Source organism: Pezoporus occidentalis, unplaced genomic scaffold, assembly GCF_034315485.1.
Source record: "Pezoporus occidentalis ecotype Australia unplaced genomic scaffold, CSIRO_AGI_Poc_V1 ctg182, whole genome shotgun sequence".
NCBI lineage: Eukaryota > Metazoa > Chordata > Aves > Psittaciformes > Psittacidae > Pezoporus > Pezoporus occidentalis.
Window position 1 is genome coordinate 465,515 of NW_026913662.1, and position 16,178 is coordinate 481,692.

General features: G+C 35.5%; 1 protein-coding gene across 4 annotated transcripts in view; it reads left to right on the top strand.

The window, feature by feature from the left end:
• Positions 1–10,066, top strand: part of SCYL2 (SCY1 like pseudokinase 2) — a 33,525-nt gene extending 23,459 nt beyond the window's left edge. For 3 of the 4 annotated variants that reach the window (XM_062615460.1, XM_062615464.1, XM_062615461.1), the window contains 10 exons: positions 2,427–2,438; positions 2,570–2,692; positions 3,211–3,324; positions 3,801–3,933; positions 5,736–5,854; positions 6,549–6,649; positions 7,396–7,462; positions 7,594–7,683; positions 8,570–8,689; positions 9,256–10,066. In XM_062615460.1, the coding sequence (XP_062471444.1) occupies positions 2,427–2,438; positions 2,570–2,692; positions 3,211–3,324; positions 3,801–3,933; positions 5,736–5,854; positions 6,549–6,649; positions 7,396–7,462; positions 7,594–7,683; positions 8,570–8,689; positions 9,256–9,903 (1,527 nt within the window). In that variant the 3' untranslated portion in view covers positions 9,904–10,066. The remainder of the gene's footprint in view (positions 1–2,426; positions 2,439–2,569; positions 2,693–3,210; positions 3,325–3,800; positions 3,934–5,735; positions 5,855–6,548; positions 6,650–7,395; positions 7,463–7,593; positions 7,684–8,569; positions 8,690–9,255) is intronic. The other variant, XM_062615462.1, reaches the window with a different exon arrangement.
• Positions 10,067–16,178: the final 6,112 nt, after the last annotated feature.

Genomic DNA, 16,178 nt, shown 5'->3' on the forward strand with positions numbered 1-16,178 from the left:
TTCATATGGGTTTTCTGAGGGTATATCTGTATCTATAGATGAGATCAGCAAAAAAAGGAAAAAATCAAATTTAACAATCAATTCTTATTTTTGGTTGGTTGTAGAAGGTATATTTATAAGCATTTTATAGCTTACCTAGCTGATCCGAACAGGGTTGTACAGTACAATATTTGCACATATTCTAACAGCAGCTGAACTTACGAGTTGTTGTTTTTTGGTTATTTTTATACCTTGTATCCACATTGCTGTCACTGGGTGGAGTAGATAAGGTGCAACTTTGACCCTTTGACGCTCTCTTAAGAGTGCTGTTTATTGATAATAAACATTGTGCCTCCACAGATAAAAGGCAGCTGTGCATTCCTTCTAGCTCACCTTGTTTTACTGTTGGATGCTATTAATTCACTGCAGAGCACTAAAGGAGCAAGATAAACATAGGCATGAAAGAGTCGACATTTTGTTTCTGGGTTTCAGAAAACCAGATCAGAGAACATTGATTGTACTGGGGAGGGGGAAAAGGAGAGAACTGTGTAACTGGGAATACCTCAGAAAATTAGAACTACTTAGTGATGTTTACTTTGGTGCAATGAGGCTTCATGTTAGCTTTGCTGTTGTATTGAAAAATGAAACATCTAACTATTCAAAAGCCAGTGAACATCTCATTTGTGCTGTTTCATTCTAAAAGGTAACATTCTGGTTTGCTACGTTTACCATCAGATTTGTGAGACGATGCTCATTGCAACATGTTTGTCTCAGAAGTTTTGCATTTGGAGCATAATGGGTGCAAGAGCTGGTTTATTTCCTGGGAAATGAGGGAACAAAAATACAGACTTGGGGTCAGCTCATAAAGAGCAAGCTTTGTGATGTTTTTCTGTAGCTTTCTAGATACTATATATTAAATCCTTTTGTTGACATTTTTAATGCAGACTAAGTACTAGATAACTTATTTCACTGTTACTCTATGGTCTTTTCAGTATGGCAAAGTTTAAGTAATCTAGGACAGGTTTTGAAAGTTAATATACTAGGTATTCAGGAAAAAAAAGTGTAAGGGCTCAGGATGCCAGAGGGCAGAATTCCAGGTCTGACTGCAAGGCAAAAATATTCTGTTCCTGTGTGTTTGTAACTCGTGGAGAGGGATAGACGGAGAAGGTGCCAGTGTTTATTCCAAACACTCAAGATGTTCTAGATTTGTATGAGGGGCTGGTCTATTGGTTGGCTTTCATAGGGTACTTAGGAAGTGAATGTATCATATGGAAGCTGCTGTAATTCAGTTTGAAGAAATTGTTATCCAGTGTTCACAATGACTTTGTTTGGGGGAATTTATAATGTGAAAATAGAATATTTAGTTAAACTGCTCCTTCATATCATGTTCTTGGAGACTAATAGGTGTACTGTAAATTAACATCCTATCTTACTCTGACATAGCTTCCCAGTGTAGGCAAACCCTTGATTTATAGCTAAGGAAATCCACAGACAGTTTGCATATGCTTTGCTGCAAATTCATATTCTAATTCAGTACACCAAAGTGTACATTGACAAGTACTGGGCTTGGTATGAATGAATGAAGTACATCTTTAGCATTATTGTTAAGAGTGCAACAGCTGCTGCTTGCTTATTAGATGGTGTGTGTGAATCTGTGACTGTAACATCTTAGTTTCTACTTAAATAGATAAAAAGTATCAAATACTACCCTAGACAGCTAAAAATGAAAGAGGCTCATTGGAACAGCATGAATATATTCTAGTTGAAGACGAGTAAGAAATCAAAAATGGTCCAGCATTTTTATGAGTTGAAAAGCATTGACAGCCAGTGAAAAACAGCTGAGCTGCTTCTGTGTAATCTAAATTACTGTATTAGTACAATGTTTAACATAAAAACAGTCTGCTTTATGTTCAAACATCCAGTTCATATTTCAAAGGAGCGAGCTTTTCTTGTTAAATAACAGGTTTCATTCATGTCCTTTTCAGATTTGCAAAAACAATTAAATGCAAACACTGATTGCTACATATTTTTAGTCTTCAAAACTGAAATCTTTTCCTCCTATGAAATACTTGGCTTTATATTATTCCTGCAATAGAATTCACCGCAGTTAATCCAGCTAGTCTAACCTGTTTTCTGAAATCAGTCTAATTATCAATGGATAGTCAATGTCACCTGTAGCAAGTTATCTCACCTATCTGAGATGAGACATGAATCTTACGAGTTGCATAGCTCTCTGCATTGGAGAGTGAGCCTGAATAAGTAACTTAGAATAGCAACTAACTTTCAGATGGCTAAGCCTAAGCAAGGTGAATCCCAGTATGTAAAAGTGCTATGATTTCTCACTTCAGAAGGATTAGTCTAGAACATGCATGTTTTGTTTGATTTGTATTTGCTGTTTTTAAAGTACAATAATATGTCAAAGTTCTTTTTGTCTTCCATGCCTTCAGGCAAGCAACATGGTAAGTGATCACATTTACTGAGTTATGAGAAAACTTTTGAAGTGTTTATGATATGATAATCACACTTTAAATTGTAAGTATGTGTTTCTGAACTTAAAATTTCTGGATTCTAAATTGTGTTCTTTTTATAGATCTTGTTGATTTTTCTGCAAAAAATGGACTTGCTTCTAACCAAAACTCCACCAGATGAAATAAAGAACAGTGTTCTACCAATGGTTTATAGAGCCTTAGAAGCACCTTCGATTCAGATCCAGGTATAGTAATTGCAGCCTTTATTTTAAATATTTTTTTAATATTTTCTTTAAGCTGCTGTCTCTACTTTCTGTATACATGTGTTTGTTTACTTGAAAAAAAGAAAAAAATAAAGCTGTGTAATATTTTCCTGAATATTGAAAGAAAATTTGTTTTCTTAAAATATAGTTCCCTTATTTTCCAGGGAATGACCACATGACTCTTGTTCTAACCCCCTTATCTTACTAGCTACAATAGCAAAAAGTAGGATGCGCATTTATACTACATTTCTGATGCAGCAGAAACTATGCAGTCATGCATGCTCTTACCAGTCAAGAGGTGGTTCATTCTGAGGTCCTACTGGTAAGAACATGTGTGCTGACAGTTACCTTGGAAGATTTGCTGTAAAATCATATTAATATACCTCCTGAAAAAAATTTATGTATCTGTATTTTAATGTTTGTTTATGCTTTCTAGCCCTTATAAGGTTCTTTTTTTTCTTTTTAAACTGGTTTGTTTTGTGGTGTTTTTTTTTTTGTAGGAGCTTTGTCTGAACATAATTCCCACATTTGCCAATTTAATAGATTACCCATCAATGAAAAATTCATTAATTCCAAGAATTAAAAATGCCTGTTTGCAAACTTCTTCTCTTGCTGTAAGTATCCTAATAATTTTATCTCTCAGTCCTCAGATAATGTTACCTTTAATTACTTTGACTTTTTAGTTGTTATGTCTTTCAAGAAAAGCCTGTTAGTGTGCTCTGATTTCTTTTTGAGATTTCTCTTTAATTTTTACAGATACAAAAGTACCACTTGCTTTTTTACTCTAACAATTTTTTTAAAGTGTTTAACAACTTACTGTGTTAACGGTACTGTAAAAATGTTGGTGTCTTCCGCCATAATATACGTTAACAGTGTTTTTCCTGCAGAAAAAAACAAAATGTTGTGAGCAGTGTGTAGCTATATGTGTTGTCCTTTCATGACGCAAAAAGGGTCCTTTTAACTTGTCTTGGATTTTTGGATATGAAGGTTGCAGTTTCAGTAGCTCTTGTTTTCTTCTGAGTTTTGTAAGGTTGGGTTTTCTTCTTAGGCAAAAATACAGTAATTGTTTAATTCTTGTCATACTTCACAGGTCCGGGTAAACTCACTAGTGTGCTTAGGTAAGATTTTGGAGTACTTGGACAAATGGTTTGTGCTTGATGATATTTTACCGTTTCTACAACAAATCCCATCCAAGGAACCAGCAGTGCTAATGGGAATTTTAGGTAATTAATACTTTCAACTTTCTCCTCTTTTGTGCTTTGATGTTGAAAATCTGAGAGCTTTCTGAATTATCATTGGTAATGTTTGCATAGTGTATTGCTAAAATGACTATTAAAAACTTACAGACTGTGGTTCTTTAAGTATGCCTCCCCTCCCCCTTAAGTTACTTGTGTACTGCTGGCACTTCTAAACACTAGTACATGTATCTCTAGTCTTCAAGGCACAATGCAGTTCTGAGTATTCATTACAGTTCTTGGGCTGTGACACTGTCATGGACTGTATGGTTCACACAGCCAGAGAGGCTGTTGAGTGCATGATCCATCTTCTTTCAGATGCTGAGCATCTTGCTGGAGCTTTTAAGGTGTTACTGTTGCCTTCTCTTGCCACTCCTGCATGTCAGATGCTATAAATGGTTGTCTACAAATCTACTGCTCTTTACTGCAGGTGTAGTTAGGCTCATTTTGTTGGACATTAAGCAAACATGGATGCCTTTGTATTGGAAAAGAGCATAGTCTGGGTGAGGTTTCACAAAAGAGCAAGCAGAGCAAGAACGGTTTGTTATATGGAAAAGAAGGCCTCACTCCCAGTGTGCTTTCCTAGTGTCACTCAGGTGCTTGTCTAACTAGGGATGTGTGATTTTTAACATCTTGAATGGGCTGAAGGAGACCAGATGACCAGAGCCACTGCCAAGATAGAACTAGGACTGCGTGGCCAAGTCTGAAAAACAGTAACGATTTGTCTTGTTGACAACAAAGAAGTAGACAGAAGACCATTTGTAACAGTTGAACTGTACCAGCAACTCATTAAATGCTGTAATAATATGTGATGGCAGCATTATTTTGTTTGGCTCAAAAGCACAAGAAGGCATCTCTCTGTACTGATTTAAAGCTGCCTGTCTCCCTCAATACTTGCAGCTTTGACTTGTATTTGCTGCCTGAGAATGAGGGACAGTGTGCCTTTTATTACAGTTGTATTACTCCTGAATTCTACTTGGATGCAGTGGGTAAGTGAACCCTAGTTTAGAAATGATGGGCTGTAACCAATTTTGCATACTCAGGCTCTCCTTTTTTCTGGAATTATACCTTCCATCTTGTATGTGATATTTTCTTTGGCCAGCTGACAGTTTTGTTCTAACACTAACCATAGAAAGTGAAGAAAGCTGCTTCTTTTATCATTGTATGGTCAGTGTTTGCCACCAGATGTGGACTGTTTAAGCAGAGGAATGGTGTCAGAAATGCTATAGAACTTGTAGGCTTAACACTGGATCCCTCGTGCCTCTCAGTGTTCTTTTCTCAGTGATTTTAGAACAGATAAAGACGGTGCATCGTTTCTGATTGTGTGTAACACAGCCCCAAACTTCTAGGTAGGAGTCTTTGTAAAATGCAGTCAGAGAACAGTATTATAGTTAAAACCAGCCATTTCACTGTGCCAAGAGAGAACATATCCTTAGTTAACACAGCTGATTTCTTAGTGGCAGCTTGTTGGTTTGTGGTTAACCCAGGTGATATTGATCTGTTCAAAGATGCATATTCTCAGATAATTGACCGTAACAATGCATTGACTTATATCAGTTTTCATAGCTGGAAAGTATTACTTTGGATCTCCTCTTGTTCTGAACTTTAGCAAAGCCTCTTGCTGTAACATATTTCTGTTATGGATGAGTACTTAGCTTTCTTTTATGATGCTCTTCAACTTGTTTGTCCCTGCTTGCACACAGAGCCAGTGTACATTCAGATATCATTACATACTCAAGTGTATTACTTGGAGTTTGCTCACTTTTTTTTTGGTGTTTTGATGTTGTTAGGTATTTACAAATGTACATTTACTCATAAGAAGTTGGGAATTACAAAGGAACAGCTTGCAGGAAAAGTATTGCCCCATCTGATTCCTCTTAGTATTGAGAACAATCTTAATCTCAATCAGGTAGGAACATGATGGTTTGTATGCTTTTACTTAATAATTGGCAGAGAATAAATTCAGACTGTTGTCAGAGAAAAATCCATAAATCTGTACATAAATTATACATAACGGTATGTCCACCTGTTGTAAAAACAAACATACAAACAAAACCTTCCACTATTAATGTATTTGCCTATTTAAAGCTTGTTATTTTTCAGTGGATTTAACTGATCTGGTATAAAATTGCAAAATGAATACTGTCACCTTCCAAATATCCTGCAAAAGCAGTTATCTGCTAATGTAAAGGCAATTCAAATTAAAAGCTAAAGTGCAGTCTTAATGTTGCTTCCCTTTTATTCGTAAATGTTGCAGATAATGTGGAATTGCAATTATGTTGCTTTGAAATAATAGGAAATGGAATACCTAATAGAATGTTTGTTTTTTTTTTTAAATGAATCTGGTAATACTCATCTGTGCTTTTTGTCTGCATTGCCCCTTTTTTCCCTTAGTGTCATGTATTTTTCACTGTTCCAGTATACACTCTGCTTGTAGTTGGGTATCTGATGCAAGATAGTGAAGGTGGATTATAAATTATTTTGACATCTGCATTTTATCTAACATTGTGTATTGTAAGTTTTATGAGGTGTTGCCTTTTAAGTTATATGTGTCTGAATTTCATCACTGCAAAATCCAAACTTCTTGTATATTTCTTTTCCAGTTCAATTCTTTTATTTGTGTTATAAAAGATATGCTTAATAGATTGGAGACAGAGCATAAAACAAAACTTGAGCAACTTCATGTCATGCAAGAGCAACAGAAGTAAGTGTTAGTTTATGTTTGTTTTAGAGAAGAAACAAGTGAGCAGAGATAAATTTCAGTTAATTTTTTAGCAAATGTGAGAGAACATTAGCCAAAGCAATATAAAAATATAGGTAATTCTTAGTTCTTTAGTCTAGAACTACCTCAAATAAGCACAGTTGTCAGAAGATTTATTAGACCTAGAATGATAATATTGTGATATTAGCAGTTTATGTTATGGATTAAAGTCCTTCAATTTTATTCTGTTTAGTCATAGTTTATTATTTTAAGGCAATGATTTTTCATTCATTAAGTGAATTAAAAGTGTACTGAACTCCACTAATACAGTTTATGTCTTGGTTCTGTATGCTAAGTTGCTTTTCTGTAGCTGCTGAGAAAACTGTATTGGAGAAACATAAACATTGTAACCTACTAGAGGTGTATGATATTTGAAGATATTTAGAGCTATTTTATGGAGTCTGATACAAGGTGAGATTTCTGAAAAAAATTAACTTGGGCTACCTGAAGCCTGTGTCACCCTGTTCAAAAGAAGGAAGTAAAACTATGTGAAATGATCAGTGGGAAACCTTTACAATTTAGATTATTTCCCAGTTTCCTGCAGGCAATCTATAAAAATGGCAGTGCTTTCATAATGTAATTTGTTCATATTGATTAAATGCGGAAGAATAGTCTGCATTGCTGAATTAGTGTTGTGGATGTGACTGAAAAATCATCTTTTCTTAATATGTATACTCTGCCCTGTGTAGATCCTTGGATATAGCTAACCAAATGAGTGTGTCTGAAGAGGCAAGACCGAATACTACAAGTAATCAGGTAAGCAACAATATGTTATAGCATTGCTTATATATAGCAATTCAAAATTGAAAATTACTTAGTCAATATTTTTGTTTCCTTAAATTACAGCATTTCAAATAACTAAGTTTTGTTTCTTTGAACTTAAACAGATTGACAAGGTGTTTAATACTAGTGGAACTGACCTTCTAACTAGTGGGTCTGATAGTAAAGAGAATGAGATGTCATCGAAACAGAAAAAGGTGCGTTTCACTTTGGTTTGGGATTCTGTTACGTCCATCTGTCTAATACAAGGTTGATAGGGTTGCATAAAGAGAGTATGTGTAAATTTTTACTATATTAAAAGCTTTAAAAGCAAAACCGCTTTTGTGTAGCACAGCACTGTACATAGTCACGTGTGAAGATCCACTGAATGGACAAGTGTTCAAATATTCAAAATATTCAAATCATATTCTTGAATTTCTCTGAAAGCATTTCCTTGAAAATAGCTTTGTAAAAAGTAAGCAGCAATTAGGATGATAAATTTTTGATCATTTTCTTTCTCCTTTTTGTGCTATTAATTATGGAAATGGCTCCCCAGAATCTATACATTTTATTGTTTCTATCTCTAGTTGTATGAGCTCTTTAACTAACTTTAGACTACGGGGGAATTATTTTATGATTCTATCTTTCATCATTAACAAAAATAGAGTCCAAATCCTGAAATGCCTCTTAAACAATCTTAAAATAAAATTCTCTTTCCAACTCCATGGTAGGTTGCAGTTCTATGTAAGTGCCAGTTGATAACCATATAAACCCCCAAAAATGTGAAGAATACTTTCTTCATATGCCCAGCATTAAGAAGACAAAGCTAAAATGGTTTTGTTGTGATACCTTCTTATTTGATATCTGTCCAATTCTGCCAATTTCTCATTATGCTACTTTTGGTAGTGTATTCATTTCCTCTAAGTAATTTTTAGCTGGATGGTAAATATTATACTAGATTTTGCGCTTAGCACTTTTCTCTTTTGTATAAATAATATGTATTGTTCTACCACATATAGAGATGACAGTGCTATTTACGAAATAAACATCTATGTAAGACTAATCATTCTGTGCAACTTAGTATCAGTACTTTCCCTTTTAAAGGCATCACTTACACTGGAAGAGAAGCAAAAACTAGCTAAAGAACAAGAACAGGTGCAAAAGCTGAAAAACCAGCAGCCTCTTAAGCCCCAAACAACTGCAATAACACCTCCAGTGAAGCAGGTGAGAAAGAACAAACCACTGCACTGTTTCTCTTGTAGTTGTGATGCTTTCTCCTTTCAAGTGTATTTATTTTCTCCTATGAGTCACCTTTTTCGCTGGTAGTACAATGGCACAGCTGAGGAAAAACTAAAATAAATTTTCATCTGTCTTCCATTTTCATCATTAGCAATATTTCATACTTTTTAAATCGCAGGACTTTCCAAAGATTACATTATTATTGGAAGGCCATTGTTCTAGATAAGGAAAAAGCACATATTAAAAAAGGTTTTGCTCTGAAGAGTTTATTAACTAAATATATAAAGAGCTTGGGGATATGTAAGCAAATTGTTACAGTAGTACTTTGTGTATAGTCTTAGTTGACAAATCTGTGTAACAATAAATTCTAAGTAGAAAAGGAGAAGTACAATCTAATTGCTCTTGTGTATAATTACATTTTGTGTGCTGTTCCATGCAGTAAATTTTAATTTCCAGAAAACGAATGCTTCTTCTGCAGGAGCAATAATAAAGACTGTTGCAAGACTGTTTGCACAGGAAAATCATTTAACTGCATTTTATGTATTTTGCAGACAAAAGACTTGACAGATACCTTGATAGATAATATGTCATCTTTGACTAGCCATTCAATCAACAAAGCTAAAGTTACATCTTCAAACAGCTTCTCTTCTGTCCCTTCTATGGGTGTTGGAATGGGATTTTCATCACCTGTTGACAACACAAAGAGAAATGTAGCAAACGGACTAAATACTAATATGGGTTTTCAGACTGCTGGATTCAGTATGGGACCTGGTCTCACCACTCAGAATTTCTTCAGTCCAAGTGCAACAGGAACAACCACAATGAACATTGTACCAACTGCCAATATGCCAAATTACAGTCCTATGAATGCTGCATCTGCAATCTCTCCACTGACACAACAAAACAAGCCCCCAGATATGTCTGCTTTAGATAATCTTTTTGGTCCTCAAAAACCCAAAGTTAGCATGAAGCAGTTGGCTCAACAGAAGTCAAGCCAGTGGGTTAATCAGTTTGTACCCCCACAAGGCTCCCCAGATGCGAGCAGTTCAGTCTTGGGACCTCAGATGAACATGATAGGACAGCCTGGCTTTGGTATACAGGGTAACCCTTTCTTTGCTCCTCAGAACTTTGCACAAGCAGCGAACACAATGACAAACAGCAGCTCAGCTAGCAATGACTTAAAAGATCTTTTTGGGTAACATGTATTGTTTTCTTCTTTCAAAGACTGATGAAATTGGATCATGGGTAAGCTGATTAACATCTTTTTTTTTTTAATTAGTAAAAGCATGACTTGGGGAAACTTTCAACCCAGCAAAGGAAAGACTTTTGCACTGGAAAGAAGACTGATTTTGCATTCACTTGGTACTGACATGCTAAAGAATTCCTGTTTCTTTATTGAACATCAGATCACTGAAGGTAGAATGCATATATTCAGTTGAAAAAGAAGTTCAGTATTTCAAAATTATTCAGAAGTGTACTGCATCAACTCCTATGAAATTACCAACAAAATTTGTCTCTTAAGTTCAACAGAAATGTTTAAGAGGGGTAATAATGCTGGTGAATGGAGCCCTGCAGCCCAGTCCTTTCAGTGTCTGCTAAATTCTTATTGATGACTTGTGTTGCCTGAATGTGTCACAAACTGTCATTTTGCCCTGTAACAGTTTGCACAAAGTAAATTCTTACACTGCCTCAAAATTTTGATAGCCATGTTACATAGAAGGCTCTTTTAACCTGTAACTGTGAGAGGCTAAGAAGAGAAAGTATTTTAATTTCTTCCCTTACAAGATTGTTAGAATTAACATGGTAGTAAACTACAACAAGATTCAGGAGGTATAAGAAGTTGCTTTAAAATTTTGGGCAAGTTTGGGACAGAGTAAGAACACTGCTTCAACAGTCATGCTGGTTTGCAACCTCTTTTATAATGCCAGATTTCTGTTACCAGCCCCACAGCTTAAGCAACATACCACTTAAGCAGGATTTTAAAATACATGTGGTGACTTAATCACATTTATTATATATCCCACTATTTTGATTAATTTGATACTGCTTCTGACTGGTGTGAAAAGAAAGAGTATAAGTAGTTACGTCCTAAAAAGAATGCTCTCTGTAAAATTCACATGTTGACTACCCAGACTGTGTAACTAAACATTTCTGTGTAACTAAACACAAGAGTGTTGAGTTCTACAGAAATACCTTGGAATTATTACTTCATAGGTTTTGGCTCCATTAGGAAGACGGAGAAGGAGAGCCCTTTACAAGTTGCACATGGTTGTGTGAAAAAGAAGACTGCCATAAATTGCCTTGACTAGAATAAACTTTCATTTTAATTTAATTTTAACTCAAGTTCTTAGGAAGGATGGATTGATAGGAAGCAATTTCTCAAATACAGATTTGTAAGCTCTAGAATATATGGTAAATATGCAGGTATTTCAGATCCTTCTTATTGTATTACTCCAAATTCAATAAAGCTCTCCAGAAATCCATAAAGTAGTTTCTTCTACTTCCCAGAAGGTGTATGTTCAGCTTGCCCATGATAGAATCTCTACTCTGTCAGATACTACTGTTGGGTTTTAACTTTTTCTTTCCTACGAATTTCAGGAGCTTTCTTACATGATATTTTGAAGACTATAGCTGGCTATTTTGAGAAGGAAAGAACTAGTTACCTTTTTTATGGAAAGCCTACATGCTTTATTTTTCAAAGCCTTTCACTGAAGAGATTGGTCTTTCATTTGCTGCTTAAGAAACCAAAGGGCCTTATGCTGTAAATGTGACTTCTATTTTGTTATGTTTCCACAGTTCTAAGCGGTAATAGCATTAAGCATATTTCTTAAAGAATTGTTTGTGTTATAGCTGCTGCCTTAGTCCTATTATTTTAAAATACCTGGGACCAGTGAAATTGTGTTTAGAAAACAATACATAACACATTGTGATGCTTATGTGCTGTTAATATTCATGGTAAGCATTGTAGATTATGTTATCTGTGAATTCAAGTACAATACTAGAACTGTTATACTATTTAAGTTCATGTACGGTTACTAGTACTCTATACCGTCAGTCACACTGTCATCTTTTATGTCAACTTTTGAAAGCTACGGTTGCTAGAGTAACTTAAGGCAAACCTTTGAAGAATTACTTGAATCTGTATTCCTCTAAATTATTTGTAAAATAAGTTTATATTAAAAATAGCATCTCTTAGGACTCTACAATGTATTAAATTAACACATCCATAGTAAAGGCAGTCTTAAATGTCAGTGTTCTGATCTGGGGTTTCAGTCACTGATCCCCTTGGACTGGGTTTTTTTTCAGAACTGGATTTTAATTTAACCTAATGGAGGGAAAATTAACTGAAAAATTTTGTTTTGATTTTATATACTAAGCCTCCTAAACTGTGGGGTTTGAAGTATGTGTTTTTGGCATGGGCTATCTGAGAATATAAACTGGTTTGTAAGAACGAAGTAAAAAAAGTCTTGCAACTTTAAATTAAAAGAAAGTCTTCTATGCAGTGGTAGTGTGATGGAATAAGATCTTTATCTAGCTCAAGTAACATGATTTTTTTTTCTATTTATATTTGAAAACATGATTTTGATTTTTTGTTTGCTGCAATTTTCAGAATGACCAGAGTAGAAAAACTGAAAAGGGTGCTTAGGAAAGTTTTATCAAAATATTTCCAGTTACTTGAAATCAAAAAAGAGAAAATTACTTCAGTTAAAATGAGAGGGTCAAATCCTGCTTCCTTGTAGGTACAACCTACTTAGTGTGTTCAGGAAACTGGGCGTGTGTGAAGTTCTCTGGTTATTTCTACTAAACTTAATGGAAAGGGGACTCACAGGAGGTAAGTTACCAAGACCATGCGCCACCTGGCTCCTGCTGCAGTAGTTTTTCTTTAGGAAGCCTTGTCCAGTTATCTCTCCACTTAGAAGACGTCATTCTAAGGCCCTGCAAGAGGCTGGAAGACTGGTGGCTAGAGCGAATACCATTTTTGGAGAAAAGCGGTTGTACTTCGCATCCAATTTGTTGTTTGGGAAAGAGGAAGATGAAGGCACAATGTTACAAAATGTGGGCATTCCAGGGGCCTTCTGTTTCTGAACTTGGGTGGAAAGCAGTGTTACATCTGGCTTGGCCTGAAACAGGGTCTTGCTTAGCCCTAATACAAAATAAAATGGAGAACACAGGTTTGAAACTGGTATCTGATTCAGAAATTGCAGATTCTGTCACTGAAAAAGTAACCTAATGCAAGTTCTTTCTATTGCTTTGAGCAGTACTACAGCACAAAAAATTATCTCTTTATATCCAAGTATTCAACATAATTTAAAGGAAGAAGTATGGAAGCCTGGCAGGTTATATCATAATCTTACAGTCAACACTGTGTGTACCCACTATGCTTCATTGCAATGTGGAAATGAGGGCAGGGTCTGCGCTGAACTGCCCAGCCCAACTGGTTTATTTTACATTCATTTGTAAAGGAGAGGTAAAGGGCAGGGAGTAAATTCTATTCTTAAGTTGATTTATCTATATTATGTTTACTAGAAAGGGAGAAAGGAAGTGGAAATAGCTGCCTATCTTAAATAAAAACATCAGTTGTGCTTTAGCTGCTCTGGTGCATGCTAAATGAATGTGACTGCTCAAAGACAGCATTTTCTACATTAGAACTGTTGCTTCCTTTTGGTTCTAAGTATGAAAATCTCTGAAGCATCCTTTGAAAACTTGGTCTTAGAAAACAAACTAATCCTTCTAGATGGAAGGATTAAGAGGCTGATGTTTAGGCTGATGGGGAGGAATCTTGAAATAACTGAGTTAAAGATTATCTTAGAATCCCCTAGGTCTGCCTCACTCAAAAGGAGAGAAACTGACAGTGAAATGGCAAAAGTGGTGTTTCAAGGATGGAGGAGGGAACAGATTTTCTGTTTCTTTTCATCACGCAAGCGTTGGGGATAAGGCACAGAACAGCTTGTGGAACCTGCAACACAGAACAGTAGTATCAGAGGAGTCTTTTGAAACATAAAGGAGTCCACCAGTTATTTGGGAGATGGGGAAAGAAAACATGGGTAGAAAGTTCTAGTTTGTTTTAATGAAGATACTATGTCTTCCTCTCTCAATGGTGATGTGATTTAGAAATGTTGTGGGGAAGTTGTGGCCTTACCAGATCTGCGCAAATGTTGAGTGCCCCAAGTAAAAAGCTGATTTTTTTTTTTTTTTTGATGTATAGGTGCACAACATTTCAAGCCTTATTATTTAAAACTTTCCTTTTCTGTTAAGTTTTGTCTTTTTAACAACATCTGTTTCACATTTATGTGGAAATTCAACAAATACCCCAATGGCCTTTTAAAGTAAGAAAAATGTTTTAACTTTTGTATTGTAACCCCTGTTGTAATGTTATCTGTGGCTGTAGATAGATAAGTATGTGTGTATATATATTACAGAATTTAGATTTTTCAGTTCAGTTGCACCAAAAGAGAAAAGATTAAATGAGAAGTTAGATTTTAATCAGATTCCACAAGGCTTCCATACAGGCTAAGAATGATAAGATTGATATATGATACTTTTGTTGTCTGTTAAAAATTTACACGTTTAGTCTACTTATATCTACACGGCTTCAGCAGAAAAGGCAAATTTTAAAATTTAAGTTTATGAACACTGTATCTCTCATTCCTGATGAAGTTTTTGACTTTGAGTGACCTTTGTTTATTGACTAGGAGTTTTTTATTGGGGGTGGGTGGGATATCACTGATTTGTGCCATTCCCAATGGAAGAAATATGGGGAGAGAGAAAAACAGAAAAAAAAACCCTGTTGTATATGTGACGCTTTTTTTGTTCTTTGTTAAGAGATATGCTGCATTTTATATACGCATTGTGAACTTTTACTCTGAAATAGCTGTGAGGAAACCTGTCTGGAGGATTTCAGATGGGTTAGCTGATTTTTTTTTAAGTGAGGTCCTGCCTTGTACTTTACTTTCTATTAGGTTTTGTCTGCTTTACAAGGAAATTACACAAGGCAGTAAAACCTTGGACTTATCCATCGAATCCTCTTGCCTTCCAGGCCTCACACTTCTGTCAACAGATCAAATGAGCCCCTGAAGTTATATTGTCTTTAAGTTCTCTGCAACAGTTCTATTTGCTGTACAGATTTCTGAGATGAAGTTGTAAATCAGAATGTGTTATAGTGAACTCAGGCCTTGTGCAAAATATTTAATACTTGTTTATTTGTCTAATCGTACAGTCTCCGTACTAGTGGTAGTTTTATGTTTTGATTGTAAAACATTAAAATTCTCATGAGATTTATAAAGTGATGTTACTATAGTGTCAGCTGTGATTCATAAATAGAACTGTCATAGCATGGCATTAGTGTATAGCTGGTTTATTGGACAGCTCCTCGAAACCAAATTTATTCTTGTATCAACTTTTAGAATAGCTACTTTAAAATATGTAAAAGGTATAGTGATAGTTTCGAGAAATTCATATCACTTTGTACGCTGAGGTTGCCTATGGAAATAAATGAACTTTTCATATTTTCATGTCAGAGGGTTTTTTTATTCAAAATTTCTATTAACTAATAATAACTTATGTAGAAAACTTTATCACTCTATTTTGTTTGAAATACATTTTATCTCACATAAGTTTGATTTGATTTCTTAGAGTGGATGCTCGCCAGACATCTCTAAAATGTGATTGCATACTGCCTTCATGCAAAGAATAAAAGTCCTGGGGAAAAATCATGCACTAGACATCTCTAAAATTAGCATTTACTGAAAGCATACTAAGCCCATGTCAGAATCTGGGGTTCCGATGCCATACAGTGATCTCACTTTGCATTTTCATTGCTATTTACCAACCAGGCCTTTCTCTAAACCTGGTCTTCAAGATGCCCTGCTTTGTCAGGCTTAGGGTTTGCCAACGCTCTGAAGGAAGCTAGTTCTCAGCTTTTTGTCTGGTATAAATTGATCGAGACAGCTATGATCTGCTTAGAAGCGTCATTGGCTGGAGGTGTTATGGGAGGAGAGAGTAGAAGATGGATTAGGTTGAAATAGAAAGTGTCAGATGGCTCCAATTCCCTCTTCATTTTAATTTGCTAAGAATGACAGCATCCACATTCTTCCCACAAGCTGTATCCATCAAAGGAGTACAGCCTTGTTATATGCCAGCTTTCAGTCAATAGTAGCAGAAGGTAAGAGAGTGAACTTTCAGTAAGGTGGACACATACTCGATGACACCCTGCCAAGAAAATGCCTGCCTTAGGTTGTTCAGCAGATCAGTCTTGATCTGACTTTAATGTCCTTTTCTGTGGTAATGTTCTCTTTGTCCCTTCCATTTTATAACATTGGTAGGATCCATAACTGTTACCTCTTTCTTAAGCTGGAAGTCTCAAGTACTGAAATCCAGATGTTCTGGGTTGGTTTGTTGTGGCTTAAAATTGACAATTTCATAAACTCTTTCATAACCTAAGACTTCAAACAGGAAAAGCTGGAAATCTTCGCAA